Source organism: Poecilia reticulata, chromosome 18 (assembly GCF_904066995.2).
Source record: "Poecilia reticulata chromosome 18, P_reticulata-male-v2, whole genome shotgun sequence".
NCBI lineage: Eukaryota > Metazoa > Chordata > Actinopteri > Cyprinodontiformes > Poeciliidae > Poecilia > Poecilia reticulata.
The window spans coordinates 25,392,047-25,415,407 of NC_088847.1; the positions used below are offsets into that span (position 1 = coordinate 25,392,047).

The following is a 23,361-nucleotide window of genomic DNA, read 5'->3' on the forward strand; positions in this document are numbered from 1 at the left end:
CCTTGGATTCCATCGTTAAATCACATCATCTCTTTCCCTGGGTCTGCCTGCGTCCTGTCTCTCCACCACCCAAACCACCCCTGACAGAACCTCTGGTGAGGACAGGTGTTGCACCAGGTAGAGGGAAACGTCTGACCGCTGAATGTTGGAGGCTTGATGCTGACAACATGTTTGATGGAGGAATCGTTGTAAAAGATTCAATGACCACTGCTGAGAGGCAAAGAAAATAAACGGACTGACAAGGAAATCAGTGTATCTGCTTCCCCTGAAGCCACTTCAGGGGCTGAAAGCCTCGGCCTCTACATTTAAATCCACAAGGCCTGGTAAGGCAAGGTAACTTTATTATGTAGTCACTTTTAGCCAAAGACTTGTGCTTGTACAAAGAAAAAAAGAACATACAAAAAAACATAAACAGATTAAAATGAGACACTAAATTTAAAAAGTGATAAATCAGTAAATAAATACAAATTGCAGGTTTTAAGAGTAGACATAATAATTTCAACCTTGTTTTAAATAAACGCGGTGTGAGCGCTCTCACAGTGAGCAGGATCCTTATTCCAGAGCATAAAAGCTGAAAGCTGCTTCAGCAGGTTTGGTTCCGACTCCATAATCTGTTCAATATATTAAGAGTATTTGAGCATAACTGTAATATCCAGTGAGAGACTATAAAGCACAGCTGTGTGTCATCAGCATAACTGTGATATTCAATCTTATTATTAATTTGAATTAATGGAGTCATCTAGATATTAAAGTGCAGAGTTATAGTTGCCTATTGTCACACAAAACTCATTAATGATTGTAAAACTCATCACCAGGTCTCCCTTTAAATGGTTATTTTTAAAGGGAGACGTGGAAATGATGGACAGCAGCATAAAATAAAACAGTTACAAACATTATATGTGGGTAAAATCAGAAGGTTTCAACACAAACATAAATATTCATTCCACTCAATTAGGGTTTCATTTTTCTGATTCTATTGTAAATTTTATATTTAAAAAAAAGACTTTATTAGAAGAGATGTGCATAAGACTGGCATGACATCATCATCATGAAGAAGTCTTCATGAATATTTATGACTGTCATTCGGTACATAATGACACTTTTAATGCAAAGTTGACTTTGTTTAAAATGTCTTTGACACCTTGACGTTATCCAAAAACATCAATCTGTCATAAATACGTTATAACAGGTACTGATCGTCAAACTTTAGATATGTAGCTTTATGTGTTAATATTAAGTTACTCTGTCATTTTATAGTCTCAACATTCTGCATTTAATTGATCCTACAATATTTAAAACATGACATTAGTAAGGCTTTGTTTGTTTTGAAGTGCAACACGCCATCATTTCCCTCCAATCTTAATCTGGAAAATCATAAACTATTAAATTAGTCAAAGTTTCTCCTTGTGTGTTTTATTGAGCAGCTTGGCTGATGTGACATGGTGCTTTTGTTCTGAAAGGCTGAACTGACGGAGACGGCTGACATCACAGCAAAAACGGGGGGATATTCCTGCCAATAATGTGCAGTAGAGTTAGGACTGTTGAAACAACCTTTTTACAGGCTAAAGAATAAGTAATTTAGTTTTAAGTTTTTAATCAACATTTGAGAATTACAATATGCTGAACCAGAAGTTAAAACCTGTCCAAAATAAAGGATTACTATAACTTTCACATACTTGTATTAAATCTCTCACATTTTATCTTATACATACACATATTTTGTTTTAGATTCTCACACTGTATTTCTTGCATTCATATATTTAATCACATTTAGACTCGCTGTACCGATACTTTCTACTGCTCATTAACAAACCAGTTTCCCACATACTTTCTTCAAATTAAAACGGCAAGCCATGAACGAATGAACGAATGTGTCTGAGCGAATAGTAGAGACGGAGGTTGGTGAAATCTGATTGGCTGAGGTCACCGGGTCATGGTCATGGAGTCACAGGATTCCACTCAACATGAGTCCGGAGCTCTGCAACAAGCCACTGGGGTTAGAAGAAGCATCTTATCATCTCTGTATTCAAGCACTATTATGACATGATACTGGTGTTGAATAAATGTGATTAATATATTGTATAACAGTGATAGTTTCACGTCCAGCAGGTGGCGGGGCTACGCTCTCCATGCAGGCATAAGGAAGGCTAGCACAGTGGCTAGCAGGAGTTGGGCAACTTTCCCTCCATGTTTGGTGTAAAACATGCAGAGATGCTGATGCTGCTTTGCATTGTGGGTGAAACCAGTAACAACATGAGCTCTGAGCAGGAGCCTAAACAGAACAGGACACAGAAGAAACGTCAGTCGGATCCTCTGGATGTGGCGCCGATCCTGACTGACCAGAACGAAGCTGAAGTTGGCCTCTGATTCAGGAAATGGCTAAAGGGCGATTCCACTTAATTTTCACTACCTTGCACGTCTTTAATCTATTCTACTTTAAAAACAAATGTACCTGGACACGTCCTGGAGTAGATCATCCCACACTACATAGCAGAATATTTCAACCCTAGTTTGTGATTTGTGAAACCTTTGATTGGTGAAACTTCAATAATGAGAAATTTAAGAACCTATTTACATCTGGATCACATTAGAACTGATCAAAATTGCACTATTAGCTGTTATTTTAACTTTTAACCTGTTTTCACTCCTTTTCTTTCCTCTTCAGTGCAGAGTGTCTACAGTTATGTTTGGCTGCTCTGGATTTCTCCAGGGAAGCATCAGCTGAGATGATGCTGCCAACAACTTTTCAGATTATCTTTGTCATTAAACAATAACATCAGAGATAAATAATCTAGTCCAGGTTTGGAGTATCTAAGGATGGTAGTTTTTAAAGCAGAACAGATTAAAGACGCTCAAAGGAGTGAACATTTTGTGTAGTCATCCTTTTGTCGTTTCCTGAATTGGAAGCATCAATCGTAAGCCAACTTCAGCGTCGTTCCACAAGGTCAGTTAGGAACGCCGCCACATCCTGAGGACCAGATTAGGAACGCCGCCACATCCTGAGGATCAGATTAGGAACGCCGCCACATCCTGAGGACCAGATTAGGAACGCCGCCACATCCTGAGGACCAGATTAGGAACGCCGCCACATCCTGAGGACCAGATTAGGAACGCCGCCACATCCTGAGGACCAGATTAGGAACGCCGCCACATCCTGAGGATCAGATTAGGAATGCCGCCACATCCTGAGGACCAGATTAGGAATGCCGCCAGATCCCGAGGACCAGATTAGGAACGCCGCCACATCCTGAGGACCAGATTAGGAACGCCGCCACATCCTGAGGATCAGATTAGGAACGCCGCCACATCCTGAGGACCAGATTAGGAACGCCGCCACATCCTGAGGACCAGATTAGGAACGCCGCCACATCCTGAGGACCAGATTAGGAACGCCGCCACATCCTGAGGATCAGACTGGTGGTTCCCGTTCTGCTTGGGATGCTTCTCAGAGTGCATCCTATTGATGACTTTGACCGCAACGCGAAACGGCATCGGTGTCTCTTTTCTAAGAGAAACTTGACCAACTCCTGTTAGCCACTGTACCGCCACCTTCTTTATACCTGCACTAAAAGCACACTACCGCCACCTTCATGACGTGAAATTATCACGTTTATACAATATGTTTATCATGTTTACTCAAAATAGTTAACAAGTTTGTGATACATCATCATGTTTATCCAATATAGTTATCGTGTTATAACGTGACAGTAATATGCTTCCGTACACAGCTTTGTCCTCTGTTGGACAGCAACGGCCGAGTATTTCTGCCTCTATTGCCACTAACAGCGCGATTGAAGACGAAATGAGTCAACATATGTGTGTGTGTGTGGAAGAATATGTGTATGTGAAAATGGTAGCATGTTTCATGGCCACTCAGTTATAACTAGTCCAGTGTGTTTCACTTAAAAGAACAATATTAATGGCTGTTATTACAGCATTTTATAGTGTAATAAAACATAATGACATATTTATAACTAGTCCAGTGTGTTTCACTTAAAAGAACAATATTAATATCTGTTATTACAGCATTTTATAGTGTAATAAAACATAATGACATATTTATAACTAGTCCAGTGTGTTTCACTTAAAAGAATATTAATAGCTGTTATTACAGCATTTTATAGTGTAATAAAATATAATTACATATTTATAACTAGTAGAGTGTGTTTCACTTAAAAGTATATTAATAGCTGTTATTACAGCATTTTACAGTGTAATAAAATATAATTACATATTTATAACTACTCCAATGTGTTTCACTTAAAAGAACAATATTAATAGCTGTTATTACAGCATTTTATAGTGTAATAAAACATAATTACCCCTCTCCATACGTCACCGCGGCGTGCCCCTCTCCATACGTCACCGCGGCGTGCCCCTCTCCATACGTCACCGCGGCGTGCCCCTCTCCATACGTCACCGCGGCGTGCCCCTCTCCATACGTCACCGCGCCGTGCCCCTCTCCATACGTCACCGCGGCGTGCCCATACGTCACCGCGCCGTGCCCCTCTCCATACGTCACCGCGCCGTGCCCCTCTCCATACGTCACCGCGCCGTGCCCCTCTCCATACGTCACGGCGCCGTGCCCCATATGTCACCGCGCCGTGCCCCTCTCCATACGTCACCGCGCCGTGCCCCATATGTCACCGCGCCGTGCCCCTCTCCATACGTCACCGCGCCGTGCCCCTCTCCATACGTCACCGCGGCGTGCCCCATATGTCACCGCGCCGTGCCCCTCTCCATATGTCACCGCGCCGTGCCCCTCTCCATACGTCACCGCGGCGTGCCCCATATGTCACCGCGCCGTGCCCCTCTCCATACGTCACCGCGGCGTGCCCCATATGTCACCGCGGCGTGCCCCTCTCCATACGTCACCGCGCCGTGCCCCTCTCCATACGTCACCGCGGCGTGCCCCTCTCCATACGTCACCGCGGCGTGCCCCTCTCCCTACGTCACCGCGCCGTGCCCCTCTCCATACGTCACCCCGGCGTGCCCCTCTCCGTACGTCACCGCGGCGTGCCCCTCTCCATACGTCACCGCGGCGTGCCCCTCTCCATACGTCACCGCGCCGTGCCCCTCTCCATACGTCACCGCGCCGTGCCCCTCTCCATACGTCACCGCGGCGTGCCCCTCTCCATACGTCACCGCGGCGTGCCCCTCTCCATACGTCACCGCGCCGTGCCCCTCTCCATACGTCACCGCGGCGTGCCCCTCTCCATACGTCACCGCCCCGTGCCCTGCACTTGTCACTGCCGCCTCCTGCTTAAAATACGGTAATACAATACTGTTCAGGTTGTTAATAAATGTTAATTTTATGGTTAAAACAAAAATTCGATAATTGTTTTCCAATATAAGACATACCCCGAAAGTAAGACATAGTGGGGCTTTTGGGGATAAAAAGAAAGTAAGACACTGTCTCACTTTCGGGGAAACACGGTATGACCAGAATGTCCTGCGCTGTAGTTGGCTTCCTGCTTGTGGAGCGGTCTCTGCTCCGCTTGCCTTCGACCCGTTTTAGAGTTCACTTCAATGGGACAGACTGAGGGTTTTAGGCGGATCAGTCCAGAGTCTGGATGCACATTCCCACCTCCCCAAGCAAACTGGATTTTCCAAACAAATAAAGAGTTTGATTAAAACAGGGCTGGTGTTAAATGAACCCTTAAACAATGTCATCATTTACCAAATTACACTTGATGACATCAGTCGTAAACATTCATGAGGAATCCATGTTTATGACGGCGTCATGTCAGTTTTATGCACATCTCTTCCATTACAGTGTTGCCCTAAAAACAGATGCATATGGTTACTGCCACCCTTCACTTTTATCAGCCTTACAGCTTTACCAGCATGTGGACACCACTACTTGAAAGGACCAAAGACGAAGCAGAAGGAAACTCCGAAAACAATCAGAGGAACAGACTTGAGCTGGTTTCCGCCGCTGGTCCTCCGTTCTGTCTGTGGCTGGAAATGAGCATCTGCAGAAAGAAGCAGGTGTCAGTCTGAGCTGCCGGCAGGTGATGGCTGTGCTACACCGTCTACTGGCCTCAACCAGGAGGTTAACAGAGTCTCATCATTTTATCCAACATGTTTACACGCTTATGAAAGAATGGGTTTAAATGAATGTCGTTCATGATGAGCGTAGCTCACGTTTATACGAACCTAAAACTGAACAAGTAGAAGAAACATTTGACTTTATTTGTGGGTGACGGAGCCAGTTCTAGGCATGGAGACATGAGGGGGGCAGGCGGAAACGTGAAGGAGGCGTCGTCATGACAACAATATTCTGCTCCAGCATTTTACTGACGTCGTTGACGACCGTTTTCTTCATGGGATTGGAGTAAACGGCGTTAAAGATTAAAGATATTCTTCAGCCAACAACGTAACATTTGTTGCTGGTTCTTCAGCGGTTGATGGGCTTTATGGAGCATTTTAAACTCATTTGAACCTAAAAACAAAGTAAAAATAATATTTAAAAGAACTAACCAGCTGACTGTGAAGATGCCATTTAAATCAGAGATTTCCACATTTTTACATCCTTTGTGAATGAAGGATGTAAAAATGCATATTTAGGGTGCTAAATATGTTAGTAGCACCTTTATTTCTAATACAATTACAATGTATAGCTTAATTTAAAGCTGAGAACATTTCTGACGCTTTGATATGTAAAACATAACCAGTTTGGTTTCTGTCAGTTCTGTCAAAATGCAAAAGACAAAGCAAATTTATTTTACATAGATGCCGCTGTAGGAGACACAGTTTGCTGATCTCATCTTTTACATAATATTTTGTCTTATATGAAAAAATTTTTATTTAAAATTAAAGTTTTTTTTTAATTTTATATATCAAAACAGGGTGAGGATTTTATTAAATATGAACATTGTGCTGGTGGTTCAGACACCTACAGCCATAATCTCTTATATATATATATATATATATATATATATAAAGGTACTGTCAATATATTATTCTGTAAACTAATAACATATGTGAACAGAAAAAGTATTTGAAATTCAACTAAAGAAATGAACATGAGAGAACCAAACATAACGGTAATAAGTGACATATTCTATATTTATTTTACTTCAAACGGATCATGATTAATGAACAGGATCAAGCTGGACCTCAGAATGTAGGTCAAACCTAAAAATAATATTTAAAAGAACTAACCAGCTGACTGGTTCAGTTCATGAACTGAACAGGAATCAGTTCATTTTTATTTTCTGAGCTAAACTGAAAAGTAGTTGTGGATAAAGTTCTACAACCCTGGATGCTTCTGGAGGTTCTGGTCCAAAGACGAACTCTCACCTGGAGAATCAACGTCCAGGTTGATGACGCTGACGGGATCGCCATCCAGAACCGCTCTCTCTCGGCGGTTTCTTCTGTGAAAGACTCGACACTCGTATCTTCCCGTGTCGTCAGTCGTCACGTTCTTCAAAACCAGATCTATGTTTCCGTTTGTCATCTGCCTGTCCTTCAGATCCACCCGGTTCCTGTAGCTGGGATGCTGCATTGTTGGATCAATCTGTTTATCTCTGTACAGAAGAACGTACTGCTCAGCTAGATCACCTCTGCTCCACTCCACGGCCAGGACAGGCATGTTGCCAGGTTCCCTGCATGTCAGGGTGACGGTGTCTCCAGGTCTGGCTTTCACGGCCCTCTGATCTGCAGGAGAGGAAACCACAGAGCAGAGAGGTCGACGAGGAAGTCTGGCCAGAGAATCAGCCAGAGAGCCGGATACGTTTATGACTAGAATAATGAACCTTGCTTTGCTTTGTCCGACTTTATTTGTTGGCTCAGTCCCGCCTGCTGCTGCGACAAGTTGTCATTGGAGGTTCAGAGTCCTTTCAAATGGCGTTTTGACTAAAAATCTGATCTTTTTTTCAAATTCAAATCTTTTTTCTTCCTCTTTCTTACCGTTTATTCAATGTCACAGACTGTAAGGCACTTTGAAACACATTGCTGCTGAAATGTGCTGTACAAATAACATTTGATTTGATTTGATTGCATGCAGGGCTGCACAGTGGAGCAGTTGGTAGAGCTGTTGCCTTGCAGCAAGAAGGTTCTGGGTTCGATTCCCGGTCTTTCTGCATGGAGTCTCCATGTTCTCCCTGTGCATGGTGGGTTTTCTCCAGGTACTCCGGTTTCCTCCCACAGTCCAGAAACATGACTGTCAGGTTAATTGGTCTCTCCAAATTGCCCCTAGGTGTGAGTGTGTGTGTGCATGGTTGTGTGTCTCTGTGTTGCCCTGCGACAGACTGGTGACCTGTCCAGGTGACCTGTCCAGGTGACCCCACCTCTCACCCGGAACGTCAGCTGGAGAGGCAGCAGCACCTCCTGACCCACTGAGGGACAAGGTGTTATAAAATGGATGGATGGATGATTGCATGCAAAAGAGCTGCAATAATGTCTGAAAAACCTGGTTTTTCTCCATGTTTTTCTGTGGTGGATCTCATTTGCACTCAAATGTAATATTAATAATGTCATGGTGAGCCGCCAGCTAAACGCGGTCCTTACTGTCAATATCAATAATTATCGATTAGTTTTTCTTTGTTTTAAATATCTGTTAATTTCCTGTTGCGAGATGGGATTTTTTTTTTACTCTATACATAATCATTGGTTTATTTATTATAAATTAATTGTATTTTGTGAGGAAAACGTCACAACAACCACATATTAAAGATTAACTTCTCTGAAAACCAAAATAATCAGATTTCTTGGGGATGTTTATGGGTGTCTGTGCACCTGGGTCAAAAGATTAAATACCAGCATGACGATTTTACAAAGAACCTTTAAAGGAACTCACCATCCTCTCCTACTATTGATGTAACCAGGACATTTAACGTCACCCAAACAGGATTTCTGAGGGACAAACTGGAGCCGTCAGTAGTGGATCATCACACCTCCAGAACTATTCTGGCATTGTTCCTTTTTGCTCCCTACACTCTAGCATTTCTGTTTCCATCAACAGCAGATTTCCATCGGCAAATAATGCTGCAGTTGGATGATGATGATGATGATGAAGCAGCAGCAGCCTCTGGATGAAACCTGAGCCGCTGCCACCAGGGGGCGCTGTTGGTCCTGGAGCTGCAGTGTCTGATGACCCTGAGGTCACAGAGGGTCACAGCTGGATTAGAGGCAGATTATTTATTCTCTGTGGATTTTAGTCTGGATCAGGAGGTTTAGATCATAACATGAGTTTAGAATCATGGAGATTCTGAGAGAATGAGGGAAAAAAAGGACTAAATTAAATAAATGTTGAATTAAATGTTGAATTAAATGGAGGTAACTAATAACATGAACCAGTAGGGGGCGCCAGTCTGTTATTCTGGGGGACAGATGTTCCCTCCGTCCTGCAGCTGGATCAGATCGGACCAGCAGCAGGTAGACAGGAAACGGTTCCTCTGCTTGTTGCCAGGCAACGGGTGAGGAAACAGAGACAGAGGAAGAGAAACCAGAACAGAAAACTGGTTCATGGAACCGTCTGAGGTTCTGGAGGAGCAGAACCGGGTTTATATCTCAGTTCTCTGACTTTAAACCTGGAATCAGATCAGATTTTTAAATGTTTTTAATCTGACTGAACTGCAGCAGGTCGTCCCTCCTGTTCATGTCCAGCACAACAAAGGACAATAAAGGACAATAAAGGACAATAAAGTCTAAAAATATTTAAAACTATGTAAATTAAAAATGTTTTCTAAAATTTACTATATAAATCATGAAACTTCAGAAAAGTTACGGTTGCTGAGGTGAAACAGGGATAAAACATGTGACTCCAACATGGAGGCCTCAACATGGCCGCCGCAGGTCTGAGTCCTGACCTGCTGACCTTTCAGGTCACTGAGGGGAATCAGTGGGGGTCAGGACTAAGGAAACAGTTCTACCTGACCTCCAGTTGGAACCTGAAACAAAGAGGAGCAGATAGAGATGGTCACTACAGTGGACAGCCGCCTGAAGCCATTTTCTTCTGGTTCTTGTTGGTTCTTATGTCATAAACGCTCACAGACCACTGAAGTGGACACTAATGCATGAACCTGGAATCAGATCAGATTTTTAAATGTTTTTAAACTGACTGAACTGCAGCAGGTTCTGAAACTCAACCTCCTGAGAAACGGACCTCAGGGTTCTGCTGCTTTGGCTTTTTTTTTTTAAACTTCTTCCTGTTTTCTAAAGGAACTGAAACCAGTCAGTTATTTTCCACTAACATCATCATCATCATCAGTGTAAAGGTGTTAAAACCATCCAGGGTGTTTGGAGGCTGCAGTCGCTGCTCTGGGTTTGATTCTCAGGTTTGGCTGCAGGTCGTCCCTCCTGTTCATGTCCTAAAGGACAATAAAGCCTAAAAGTATTTAAAAACTATAAAAACTAACTCTGCAGTTAAAGAATAATTCTCTAAACTTTATGTTCAAGCTGTGTGTGCTGAGGCGACCCAGAGGTGAAGCATGTGACCCAGATGTCCTCAGCATGTCTGACCCGGTTGGTTCAGACGATGTTTGTTTGGATCATCAACCTCCTTCCCTCAGTGACATCAGTGAAGACGAGTCGGTTCTGGTTCTGTCTGCAGTTCTTGGTCAGAGCTGAGTTGGACCCACTACTCCAGGCTCTTCTTCTCCAGGTGTTTTCAGGTTTCAGTCTGTTGCTAGGCAACATGGAGCATCAGCTTCCTGTAAGGATTTTGTTGCTAGGCAACATGGAGCATCAGCTTCCTGTAGGTAGGTTCAGGTCTGGGTACTGACTGGACCGCTCCAGAACCTTTAAATACGTCCTATAGAGTCTCTCTTTAGTTCTCTGGCTGTGAATTAAGGGCTTAGCGCTGCCAATCACCTCGTGTACGTGCTGCTCACACCCTCCCTTTGCTCTCTGCTGGTTCACTACAACAGAATCTGCCATGACGGTTCAGACTAACAGTTTTTATCATCTGCTGAGGAAAATAAACTCAAAATTCATGTTGAGTTTATTCAATATAAAGATCACAAACACACAAAGCTGAACATTGGAAAGGAGTTTTAGTTTCATTTTTATTTTTCTAATTAAAGTCATGAAAATATAGTTTGGTTAGAAAAACACAGCAAAACTATTAAAAGTGAAAACTTTCATTTAATATAAATATATTCATTTATAAGTTGAGAAATCAGTTTCTCAACCTTTTTCAGCCCACCCCCCCCCCCACCAAACAATATTATTTTATCATTAATATTACTATCACTATTGTAGATGTTTTGATTTTTATGCTTGTTTCTGTATTTATCATCAAAAATAATTTCCCAGAGAACAAAAAAGTCATGAGAATAGAAATTATTTTCACAGCGTCTATGAAAAATGCAACAAACATTCAAGTTAAAATCTGTAGGCCTAACAGCCAATCAGAGTGGAGAATATATTCTTATTCTTTTCCATTTTCTAGTTGTTAAATATTCCACAAAATGACCAGATAAAAGATGTTCAACATGCCAGTTTAAACTTTGAACTATTAGCAACCGACTGAGCTGCAGCATTAAAACATGGATAGAACTGTAACTACATTAATCAAAGCTCTTCTTCTCTTCAGTGTTTCTGGTGGTGCAGCTCTGTGCTGCCTTCAGGAGAATGGGACATCAGAGCATCATCCATAAAACTTCACCCACATGGCATTTATTGTGCAAACCAGAGCTTTCAGTGGAAAAACTAAAGTTCCTTTTAATGCCATACAAATATGAGACAGAAACATGGATTATATCTTTATATAGATCTGTCTATTGATTATAGATTAATAGTTTTACTGGACAGAAATTACAAAGAACAAATCTGGTTCTTAATCAAATCCTAATGAGTCAAATTGAAAGTGTCATGGAGTCATCAGCCTCATGACATTAACACTGATATGAAAAATAATATTGAAGAAATAAATATCCATCCATCCATTTCCTAACATCTTGTCCCTCAGTGGGGAAAGAAGGTTCTGGCTCCTCTCCAGCTAACGTACCGGGCGAGAGGCGGGGTCACCTGGACAGGTCACCAGTCTGTCGCAGGGCAACACAGAGACACACAACCATGCACACACACACTCACACCTAGGGACAATTTAGACAGACCAATTAACCTGACAGTCATGTTTTTGGACTGTGGGAGGAAACCTGAGTACCCAGAGAAAACCCACCATGCAGGGAGAACATGGAGACTCCATGCAGGAAAACTGGGGCCGGGAATCGAACCCAGAACCTTCTTGCTGCAAGGCAACAGCTCTACCAACTGCACCACTGTATAGCCCTGTTTAATTTTGTATTCTTGAATTAACATATTTTCCACATAAAATAATCAACTTGTTTTTTTCAGTGCAATATCAACACTTTAAACATATAAACTGAGTTTATAAGATTTTAAACAATGAACAGCAGGATGTTTGTGGATCATATCTGAGCCTCAGCTGCAGGTCATCAGTTATTCCTCAGCATCTTTTCCCTCAGCATCGTCTTTCAGGCTCGCTGGGTGAAGATCTGATGTTGGGGGAGAGAAACCTTCAGGATTCACCACCAGAGGAATCATCATCTCCACCCTGGAGAGAAACCAGAAATCATCCTCAGAAATGAAACCATGAGAGGATAAAATGACTGTTTTAATGTTTGTTCCTGTTTTATAATTCATGTGACTTTAGGTTCCTGCATGGACTTTACTAATTCACCAAACTTAAAGCCACAACCTCTAATCTAAGCATTTGGGTCCTCAGACCCAATCAGGAGGTTTAAAGCTGAAGAGCAGGGCCGGCCCAAGGCATAACCAAACTAAACGGCTGCTTACGGCCCCCGGATCTCTGCCAGAGATGTAATAAGTTTATATCAGGTGTTTGAAGGATCTAATCGTCTGATTGTTCAGATGACTGCAGCAGAACTAGAGGCCCCAGAACCAGATTGGACCCAGGGCCCCATGGAGGCCTGGGCCGGTTCTGGGTAAGAGGATTGTCCTTTCAGACTGTGGCATCTTCACTGTGGGTCATAAACTTATCCAGTCTGCCACATCGTCCACCTTCAGTCTGAGTTACTGATGCTTTGCCTTCATGGGAATATAAAGAATATAAAACAGGTTTATGACACAAAGATTCACACACATAAAATCTGCCTCTATGGAGAAACACAGTTTGATGCAGAACTGAACTGAGTTCATCTGATTCTAAGGGTCACAGTTGGTCGTTTCTGCCACACGATTTAAAGCAAGAAGCAGAAAATAATCTCATAATTTAGAGAGTTTTACCTCTGGTTCTGCTTCTGTCGATAACGAACATAATTCATCTTCACCGGGTCGGTCACTGCAAAATGAAACAAACATTCATTGTTCAGTACTGATGGATGTGTTGAAACTTTTGAAATAATTAAGGTGCAGAAAAATCGTGGTGGAGGGTTTGAGTGTCCCAGTGATCCTAGGAGCTATGCTGTCTGGGGCTTTATGCCCCTGGTCACCCAAGGCAGACAGGTCCTAGGTGAGGAACCAGACAAAGCGCAGCCCGAAGACCCCTATGATGGAGAATAACTTTGGATCTGGCGTTCCCTCGCCCGGACGCGGGTCACCGGGGCCCCACTCTGGAGCCAGGCCTGGAGGTGGGGCACAATGGCGAGCGCCTGGTGGCCAGGCTTTTACCCGCGGAGCCCGGCCGGGCTCAGCCCGAAGAGGAGACGTGGGTCCCCCTTCCGATGGGCTCACCACCTGTCAGAGGGGCCAAAGGGGTCGGGTGCCTTGTGTTACGGGCGGCAGCCGAGGGAGGGGACCCTGGCGGTCTGATCCTCGGCTGCAGAAGCTCTTGGGACGTGGAACGTCACCTCTCTGGTGGGGAAGGAACCGGAGCTGGTATGCGAGGCTGAGAGGTTCCGGCTAGAAATAGTCGGCCTCACCTCGACGCATGGCTCTGGTTCTGGAACCAGTTTCCTTGAGAGGGGCTGGGCGTACTTCCACTCTGGAGTTGCCCACGGTGAGAGGCGCCGGGCTGGAGTGGGCATACTTGTTGGCCCCCATCTGGGCGCCTGTACGTTGGGGTTCACCCCGGTGAACGAGAGGGTAGCCTCCCTCCGCCTACGGGTGGGGGGACGGGTTCTGACTGTTGTTTGTGCTTATGGGCCGAACAGCAGTTCAGATTACCCACCCTTCTTGGAGTCCTTAGAGGGGCTACTGGACAGTGCCCCTCCTGGGGACTCCCTTGTTCTACTGGGGGACTTCAACGCTCACGTGGGCAATGACAGTGAGACCTGGAGAGGCGTGGTTGGGAGGAACACCCCCCCCAATCTGAACTCGAGTGGTGATCTGTTGTTGGACTTCTGTGCTCGTTACGGATTGTCCATCACGAACACCATGTTCAGGCATAAGGGCGTCCATATGTGCACTTGGCACCAGGACGCAGTTCGATGATTGACTTTGTCATCGTCTCATCGGATTTGCGGCCGTATGTCTTGGACACTCGGGTGAAGAGAGGTGCGGAGCTGTCCACTGACCACTACCTGGTGACGAGTTGGCTCCGGTGGTGGGGGAGGAAGCCGGTCAGATCTGGCAGGCCCAAACGTGTAGTGAGGGTCTGCTGGGAACGTCTGGCGGAGTCCCCTGTGAGACGGAGCTTCAACTCTCATCTCCGGCAGAACTTCGAACACGTTCTGGGGGAGGTTGGGGACATTGAGTCTGAGTGGACCATGTTCCGTGCCTCCATTGCCGAGGTGGCTTATTGGAGCTGCGGCCGCAAGGTTGTTGGTGCCTGTCGCGGCGGCAACCCTCGAACCCGTTGGTGGACACCTTCGGTGAGGGATGCTGTCAAGCTGAAGAAGGAGTCCTATTGGGCCTTTTTGGCCTGTGGGACTCCAGAAGCAGCTGATGGGTACCGGCAGGCGAAACGGCATGCGGCTCGGGTTGTCGTTGAGGCAAAAACTCGGGCGTGGGAGGAGTTTGGAGAGGCCATGGAGACAGACTTCTGTATGGCTTCGAGGCGATTCTGGTCCACCATCCGGCGTCTCAGGAGGGGGAAGCAGTGCAGCACCAACACTGTTTATAGTGGGGATGATGTGCTGCTGACTTCAACTCGGGACGTCACATGGACATCGGGGGCAGTTCCCCTGATTGGCAGACTGGGGTGGTGGTCCCCCTGTTTAAAAAGGGGGACCGGAGGGTGTGCTCCAATTACAGGGGGGTCACACTCTTAAGCCTCCCTATTAAGGTCTATTCAGGGGTCCTGGAGAGGAGGGTCCATCGGATAGTTGAACCTCGGACTCAGGAAAAGCAGTGTGGTTCTGGTTCTGGTCGTGGAACACTGGACCAGCTCTACATCCTCAGCAGGGTCCTGAAGGGTTCTGGGAGTTCGCCCAACCGGTCTACATGTGTTTTGTTGACTTGGAGAAGGCGTTCGACCATGTCCCTCTGGTCATGAGCACATCATGGGCACATCCCAGGCACATCTGCCTGGGCACATCCCAGGCAGATGTGCCTGGGATGTGCCCAGGTGTTCTGGGCACATCCCACTGGAAGGAGGTCTTGGGGAAGACCCAGGACATGCTGGAGGGACTATGTCTCTCGGCTGGCTTGGGAACGCCTTGGGGTGCTCTCCCATCAGGCCTCTAACTGTTCAATCTTCTTGGGCCTTCTTTGTGGCACCTTCCTCTTTATGATGTGCCAAATGTTCTCTATAGGTGAAAGATCTGGACTGCAGGCTGGACATTTCAGTACCCGGATCCTTCTCCTACGTAGCCATGATGTTGTGGTTGCTGCAGAATGTGGTCTGGCATCATGTTGTTGAAAAATGCAGGGTCTTCCCTGAAAGACATGACGACGTCTAGATGGGAGCAAATGTTCTTCTAGAACCTGAACATAATTCTCTGCATTAATGGTCCTTTCCAGACATGCAAGCTGCCCAGGCCACCAGCACTCAGGCAACCCAGACCATCAGTGATGCAGCTTCTGAACGGAGCGTTGATAACAACTTGGGTTATCCTTGTCCTCTCTGGTCCGGATGACATGGCGTCCCAGTGTCCATAAAGAACTTCAAATCGTGACTCATCTGACCACAGAACAGTCGTCCATTTTGCCTCCCTCCATTTTAAATGACTCCTGGATCAGTGCAAACGGCTGAGCTGGTGGAGCTTAGAAATGGCTTCCTCTTTGCCCTGTAGTTTCAGCTGCAGTGGCGGATGGATTGTGTTCACTGACGATGCTTTCTGGAAGTATTCCTGAGCCCAGGCTGTTATTTCCTAGACAGCGACATTCCTGTTTGAGGTGCAGTGACGTTTAAGGGACCGGAGATCACAAGTAGAGTTTTACGGCCTTGACCGTTACGCACAGCGATTGTTTCAGATTCTCTGAATCTTTTGATGATGTCATGCACGGTTGATGATGATAACTTAAAAGTCTTTGCTATTTTACGCTGGGTAACACCACTCTGGTATTGCTGCACCATCTTTCTGCACAACAATGGTGGAATTGGTGATCCTCTTACCATCTCAGCTTCATAGAGACACTGACACTCTAAGAAGCTTTTTATACCCAATCATGTTGTCAATTGACCTAATTAGTGTTAATTGGGCTTCCAGTTGTTTGTTGTATGTTCAATTTCCTTTTTCCAGCCACTTATTGCTACTTGTCCCAACTTTTTTGGGATTTGTAGACACTGTGAAATTTGAATCAACATATTTTTCCTTTAAAATGTTACTTTTACTCAGATTAAACTTTTGATCTGCCATCTATGTTCTATTGTGAATAAAATATTGACATTTGCCACCTCCACATCATTGCAGTTTTTATTCACCATTTGTTTAGTGTCCCAACTTTTTCGGAATCCGGTTTCTATTTTAACTTTAGTTCTGCTACAAATCCAAGAACATAAACACAGTTTCACCTTGATTTGATTTGTTTTTCTGTTGAAGATGTGACATTTTCATGTCACTGCAATCGATCGGCCCCATCATGCTTCATGTGAAGCTGAACAGTCGGCACATTGTCACATGGTTTCATCATGTTCCTATTCACACACCTGTCATGCTGCGGTGCAGACCACCTGGCAGACCCCCCTCCTGCTCCTGTATGTATAACTATCTCTCCCTCCTCTTGTCCTCTGACTGGTTTTTAGGAAACCGTCACACAGACGGAGCCTCAGCTCCAGACTTTTCTACTCTGTCAACAGCAATGTTACAATTTCCATCCAGCAGTTATTAACCATTCATCAGTCATATTTATAGTTTTTTGATGAAGAATCTTAAGAATGTATATAAATCCTTATCACGTTTGATAGATTATCGTTTACAGTATCCATGTCTGATCTGTGTGGATTCTCATTTCTGCAGCGGTTCTGGAGAGGAAACCCGACCTGAGCTGCCTTGGATGTTCCCTCTGTGGTCGACATCCTGAGTTTCTATTAAAAGACTTTAGTATAAATTAAGATTTAGCTTTTTCATGAAACCTCATGAAAATATTAAATATCAACATTGCTGTCTGAGAGCATTTCTGCATGAAGCACAACTAACTTCTGACCAATCAGAGCTCTGAAATGGTTCGACTGGGTCTGGTGTCGAGTTCGGCAGACGACTCTCTGACAACAAGATGATGTCATTTTGTCACGTCAGTAAGAACCGATTTCAGAACGTTGCATGAAGTCTGTTGTAGCCTTAAGTAACGTTCTCTTTTAACGTCTTTAGTTACAAAAATGGGAGTAAATGGATTAAAATTAACTGTAATGATTGTTTTTAGATAAAACTGGATGGAGGAACAAAGGTTTGTCTCACCTTCAGATTTTCTCTGAACATTTCTAAACAGCTGAATCAGCAGAACCAGAATCAGGGAGTAAAACCCAAAAATCACACATGGTGGAGTCAGGAGCATGAAGAGATGAGACTGGGAGGAAGGTGAAGATGATGATGATGATGATGATGATGATGATGATGATGGAGGTGAAGATGGTGATGATGGAGGTGAAGGAGAGGGTGGAGGACCAGAAGCAGATGGTGGTTTCTCTAGAATAAAGTTTTTTATTTGATAATTGCCAAACAGTTTTTAATGAAAACCAAAGTTAAACAATATTTTAAATCCTCTGACCTTTGACCCAGATCCAGCTGGATGGAGACTCTCCCTGACCGCTGATGCTGCACTGGTAGAGGCCTTCATCAGAGCTGGAGACATGGAGGAGGGTCATGTGACCTGATGGTCCATCACCAATGAAGGAGCCATCTTTATAGAAAGCAGCTGGGAGGTTGTGGGCTGGACTCTTTGCTCTGCAGCTCAGAGTGACGTCATCTCCCTCCATCACAGGGAGGACAGGACTCTGCAGGATCACTGATCCACCTCAACACAGAGACAAACTACAGCATTTCATCCATTTCCACACAGCAACACTAACTCCACAGTCTGATCTTACCAGAGACAGAGAGCTGGATGCTGCTGCTGCTGCTGGGGGAGGATCCAGATGTGGACTCACACCAGTACACACCTGAGTCTGATGGGAACAAGGTGATGCTACAGGTAGAACCAACTGATCTCCCAAATCCATCTCCACACTGTTTACTGGCTCCTTTGCTTGTGTTTCTCCTCACAGTCCCTCCATCAGAGATGTTTCCATCCTCACAGGTCAGAGTCACTGATTCTCTTTCAAAGAACTGAGATCTGCTGGGACTCACAGTCAGAGCAGCTGGAGAGACTGGAAATGTCAAATTTAAATAATTTCAGTTGTTACTAAAACTAGAATGCATAATATCCAATAATTACTCAAATAATTTTTTTAAAACGTTATCTGGAGAGGCACCAGCACCTCCCGACCCCACTAAGGGACAAGGGTGTAAAGAAAATGGATGGATAAGTAACATTTAATCCAAAGAACATCTTTGAATATTTAAAATCATTTTAATGTAACAGAAGTTCACCAACCTTCATCTGTTGAGCAGCTCAGCAAGAAGATCAGAACTAGAGGATAAATAAAATATATATTTATTCATTATAAAGTAAAACTGGACATGTTAAATATAAACCCCGCCTCTCGCCCGGAACGTTAGCTGGAGATGGGCACCAGCAACCCTCCCGACCCCACTGAGGGACCAGGGTGTAAGAAAATGGATGGATGGATGTTAAATATAATGTGCTCTGAAGTTTTTATTTTTTAGATGCTGTTACTTATAAAGGTCAATTAATTGCTTTATTTAACGCTGATTCACAACAGACATCAACTCTTGACACTTTATTAGACCAGTGTTTTTCAACCACTGTGCCGCGGCCCACTAGTGAACCGTGAGTGATCGTCAGGTGCGCCGTGGAAATTATCCATTTTCACCTCCCGTATTTTCCGGACCACAAGCTGCTACTTCTTTCCTACTCTTGGAACCGTGCAGCCCGGTGCGGCTTTTCTGTGGATTTTTCTTCAACCACCAGGGGGCTCTTTAGCAGGAAGTGAATCATTGGAAGTCAAAATTGGAAATCAAAGAAGAACGCGCTAATTTTCATTTAGAGCAGTGTTTTTCAACCTTTTTTGAGCCAAGGTACGTTATTTTAATTGAAAAAATCCCGAGGCACCACCAACCAAAAATGTAAACAAAGATACTCTGTAGCCGCCTATATTACATATTTAGTCATTCTTATCAAAGTGTCTTGTACAGGAATCAATACAAAAAATTATTTTTATCATATTTTACATTTCTTATTTCAAATTGCACTTAACATGTCCACTTCAAAAATACACCTGAACAGCAACAACACTGTGGTGTGATGAATGAATGTAGTAACATTCATGCATCACTAATTCTCTTGTTTTAATGTAAAATGCTCTGCACCTGCTGCCATCTAGTGGTAAGAACATTACATGATTAAGCCGCTAGTCACTGCTACAGCCGACACTCAAAGATGGCATTATTTGCAGATAGTTATAATATTTTAAGACCAATTACCGTATTTTCCGGACTATGAGCGCACCATACTATAAATTGTACCTTCAAATTTTTTTAACCTCCCAGAAACTTACATATATCAGCCGCACCGGGCTGCAGGCCGCTGGTGTCTCTGCCGCTCTGTTTCCCATAAGGACCCAGCAGAGGGCAGCAGAGAGCTGCGTCCTAATAACTGATGGATATATTGAGGACGCAGTTCTCCGTCTCCAGATCCGGTTTTGTTCACACTGAGTTTACATACAGCGGCTCCATTTCCCTCCTGTCCTGCCAGATCGATACTCCTCAACTTAGAAGCTGCATCATGTGAGTTTGAAAACATTTCTCCGTTTGCCTGCTGCTAGCATGGCTGCTAGCATGTGCTTGTTCTAAATCAGTGTTTTTCAACCACTGTTCCGCGGTGAGTGATCGTCAGGTGTGCCGTGGAAATTATTCAATTTCACCTATGGTACCGTATTTTCCGGACTATAAGCTGCTACTTTTTCCTAAACTTTGAACCATGCGGATTGTAGCCCGCTGTGGCTTTGCTGTGTATTTTTCGTCAACCACCAGGGGGCTCTCTAGCAGGAAGTGAATCATTAGAAGTCAAAATTGTAAATCAAAAGAAGAACGTGCTATTTTTCATTTAGAAACAAGCACATGCTAGCAGCAGGCACGACAGAGAAACGTTTTCAAACTCATATCATGCAGCTTTTAAGTTGCGGGCTGTCGATCTGGCACTACAGGAGGGAAATAGAGCCGCTGCACTTATAAGCTCGGTGTGAACGAAACCATGGTTCCGCTTTGGAGACGGAGTGCTGCGTCCTTAATATATGCAGCAGATTTATTAGGACGAGGCACTCTGCTGCCCTCTGCTGGGTCCTTATGGAAAACCGAGAGCAGCTTCCAGTGTTTTTTTTGTTTTGAAGGCGCTAGTATGGTGCGCGCTATAGTTTGAAAAATACGGTAATTGATTTTAAAAGATTTTTTGAAAATGAATTATCTGCAAATAATGCCATCTTTGAGTGTCTGCTGTAGCAGTGACTAGCGGCGTAATCATGTAATGTTCTCACCACTAGATGGCAGCAGGTGCAGAGCATTTTACATTAAAACAAGAGAATTAGTGTTGCGGCACTGTTCAGGTGTTCAGGTGTGTTTTTGAAGTGGACATGTTAAGTGCAATTTGAAATAAGAAATGTAAAATATGATAAAAATACATTTTTTGTGTTTGATTCCTATTCAAGACACTTTGATAAAAATGACTATATATGTAATATAGGCGGCTACAGAGCATCTTTGTTTACATTTTGGCTGGTGGCCTCGAGATTTTTTTAATTAAAACAATGTAGCTTGGCTGAAAAAAGGTTGAAAAACCCTGTATTAGACAATCAAATCAATGCTAAACGCACAAGTTTACAGCCCCACAGTGATTCTATCACCAGATCCTATTAAATTCCATCCAGTAAAATGTCTCCAGTGTCTCAGACAGAGAGAAATGCTGATCCAGCAGAAAGAGACTAAAACTTTACTTACAGATCAGACAGTGAGATGTTCCTTCCATTGTTCTTCTCAGTGACCTGACGATGTTTGGCTGAAGCTGAGAACGGCTCACTGAGCCGCCTACTTCCTGCTGCAGGCAGAGAGAGGAGGGGCAGAGAGAGGAGGGGCTGCAGGCCAGGAAGGATGTATAATTAGGAAAGTTCAAGGTATTCTGACAAACATGGAGGAATGTTAACTGTTTTTATTCATGAGCAAGAATTTGATCAAAGTGTGTCAAAATGTTAGGTTAATATTTCCTAAATTATACTAAATTAAAACACACTGGATGAAACTGGAAAAAGGACATATGGAGGAACTTCAGCTGAGAGAAAGAGGAAGACTGTTTTAGGATGTGATGCTGAAGATATTTGGGATGAAGGAGACCGGCGCCCCCTGATGGTAGCAGCTGGAAGGAGACAATATTTCTGCTTTTGTTGCCAAATTACAAAATGTTATACTTTGATAATACAATCATGTACCACGGTAAACAAACTTTTTGTATAATTGTATGCAACGCAATAACATTATATATATATATATATATATATATATATATATATATGTATAGCTGCCGCCATCAGCAGCTATACAGATACAGCATAATTAATTTAATGATTTTAAGTAGGTGTAGACAAAGTGATGTAAAATATTTTATGTTTATTATAAGTTGTGCAAAGGTTACCGGAGTGGAACCAAAGTTTCATTTGTTGTTTCATTTAGGCACATATTTTTAGTTGCACTCTGCAGAGGGCAGCATGTTTTATTTTTTCTTAGTTGATGGAGAGGTTTGGTGAGACACTGAGGCTCCCGTAGCCGAGTTGACAGAAGAGGCAACACGGAGTTTCTGTATTAACCCTTTCAGGTTGAAGCGGCCAATCAGATACGCATTTTTCTATTTCAGTTTTGTTTGTAAATAGAATGTTTATTTTAAGAATGTCCTTGTGTCCGTTTTCTGCCTGGAGGGAGTTATAATATAACACCAAGGTGTAGGTTGTGCCAGGAGGCCCCTGAGACAGTCCAGCACATAACAGCAGGGTGCAAGATGCTGGCAGGGAAAGCGAACATGGAACGACATAACCAAGTGGCGGGCATAGTGTACAGGAACATCTGTGCACAATATGGACTGGAAGCCCCGAGATCAAAGTGGGAAAAACCCCCAAAAGTGGTGGAGAATGACCGAGCTAAGATCCTGTGGGACTTCCAGATCCAGACAGACAGGATGGTGATGGAGAACCAACCGGACATTGTGGTGGTGGATAAAGAACAGAGGAAAGCCGTTGTGGTGGATGTAGCAATACCAAGTGACTACAACATCAGGAAAAAGGAGAAACTCTGCATTTCAGTGTCAACAAAGGGATTCTGAGACATGATTGTAGCGTGTAACTGACATGTAGTTATTTTAATGTTATTTTAAACATGTATAAAAATATAAGGGGTACTGGACCTGGTTTGGGCTGGTGGGACAGTGACTGGTAGAAAATATCCCTTATTTTCAGGTATGGACAGACGTTCCTGCAGAAGTCTTCATCATCTTTACAGAAGTCTTCATCACTTCATCATGTTTACAGAAGTCTTCATCAGCTGTTTCATCATCTGTTTCAAAGCTGATGTTGTGATGAAGGACAATAATTATGAAGCCTGTTAAACTGCAGAGGCCCCTGGAAATAGGGAAAATATTTTTGCGTTCCTTCACAATAAAGTACCAAGTACAGCTGGTTTATTTTGTATAGTCACATTTTATTTCATTAAATTTTGATAAGGGGTATTAAATAAGTGTTCACTCCTTTTCAAACAGAAAAGCAGTGGTAAACAAATAGTTTTGTTCTTGGTCATGTATGCACATGTTTTTCTTTGTCTCACTTATTGCTTGTTCTCTTGTTTTTTAAACCTGTTAGAAATAAATACAAATAAAATAAAAACGTGTCAATTTAAAATTTCATGTAAAATTTAAAAAGCGTCAGTGAAAATGTGTTTATACATTCTTAATTCT

At 43.6% G+C, this 23,361-nt stretch overlaps 2 protein-coding genes across 3 annotated transcripts; both read right to left on the reverse strand.

Annotated features, from left to right (window-relative positions):
• Window positions 1-319: 319 nt before the first annotated feature.
• Window positions 320-7,797, reverse strand: LOC145548486 (butyrophilin-like protein 2). Its single transcript, XM_081598946.1, has 2 exons — window positions 7,306-7,797; window positions 320-5,975 (listed from the first exon to the last, which is right to left on the reverse strand). The coding sequence occupies exons 1-2, from the start codon at window positions 7,595-7,597 to the stop codon at window positions 5,860-5,862; spliced, it is 408 nt and encodes a 135-aa protein (XP_081455072.1). The 5' UTR covers window positions 7,598-7,797; the 3' UTR covers window positions 320-5,859.
• Window positions 7,798-11,163: 3,366 nt separating this feature from the next.
• Window positions 11,164-21,741, reverse strand: LOC145548484 (uncharacterized). Of its 2 annotated transcripts, XM_081598938.1 has the most exons (6): window positions 21,366-21,741; window positions 18,847-18,882; window positions 18,022-18,619; window positions 17,712-17,939; window positions 13,219-13,273; window positions 11,164-12,526 (listed from the first exon to the last, which is right to left on the reverse strand). In XM_081598938.1, the coding sequence occupies exons 3-6, from the start codon at window positions 18,227-18,229 to the stop codon at window positions 12,412-12,414; spliced, it is 606 nt and encodes a 201-aa protein (XP_081455064.1). In that variant the 5' UTR covers window positions 18,230-18,619; window positions 18,847-18,882; window positions 21,366-21,741; the 3' UTR covers window positions 11,164-12,411. The 2 variants fall into 2 exon arrangements, with proteins under 2 accessions (XP_081455064.1, XP_081455065.1); XM_081598939.1 differs by lacking the exons at window positions 18,847-18,882; window positions 21,366-21,741 and having other exon boundaries at window positions 18,022-18,823.
• Between the last annotated feature and the right edge of the window lie 1,620 nt (window positions 21,742-23,361).

Bases quoted from the DNA above. Each gene is read 5' to 3' on its own strand.
- LOC145548484 (XM_081598938.1), bottom strand. From the start codon at position 18,229: ATGGAGGGAGATGACGTCACTCTGAGCTGCAGAGCAAAGAGTCCAGCC. The intron at 13,274-17,711 runs GTGAGACAAACC...TTCATTTTGCAG, and splicing joins TGTTCAGAGAAAATCTGAAG to TGACCGACCCGGTGAAGATG. The intron at 12,527-13,218 runs GTAAAACTCTCT...GTTTCTCTCCAG, and splicing joins CGACAGAAGCAGAACCAGAG to GGTGGAGATGATGATTCCTC.
- LOC145548486 (XM_081598946.1), bottom strand. From the start codon at position 7,597: ATGCCTGTCCTGGCCGTGGAGTGGAGCAGAGGTGATCTAGCTGAGCAG. The intron at 5,976-7,305 runs GTGAGAGTTCGT...TTCTTTCTGCAG, and splicing joins CCTGGACGTTGATTCTCCAG to ATGCTCATTTCCAGCCACAG.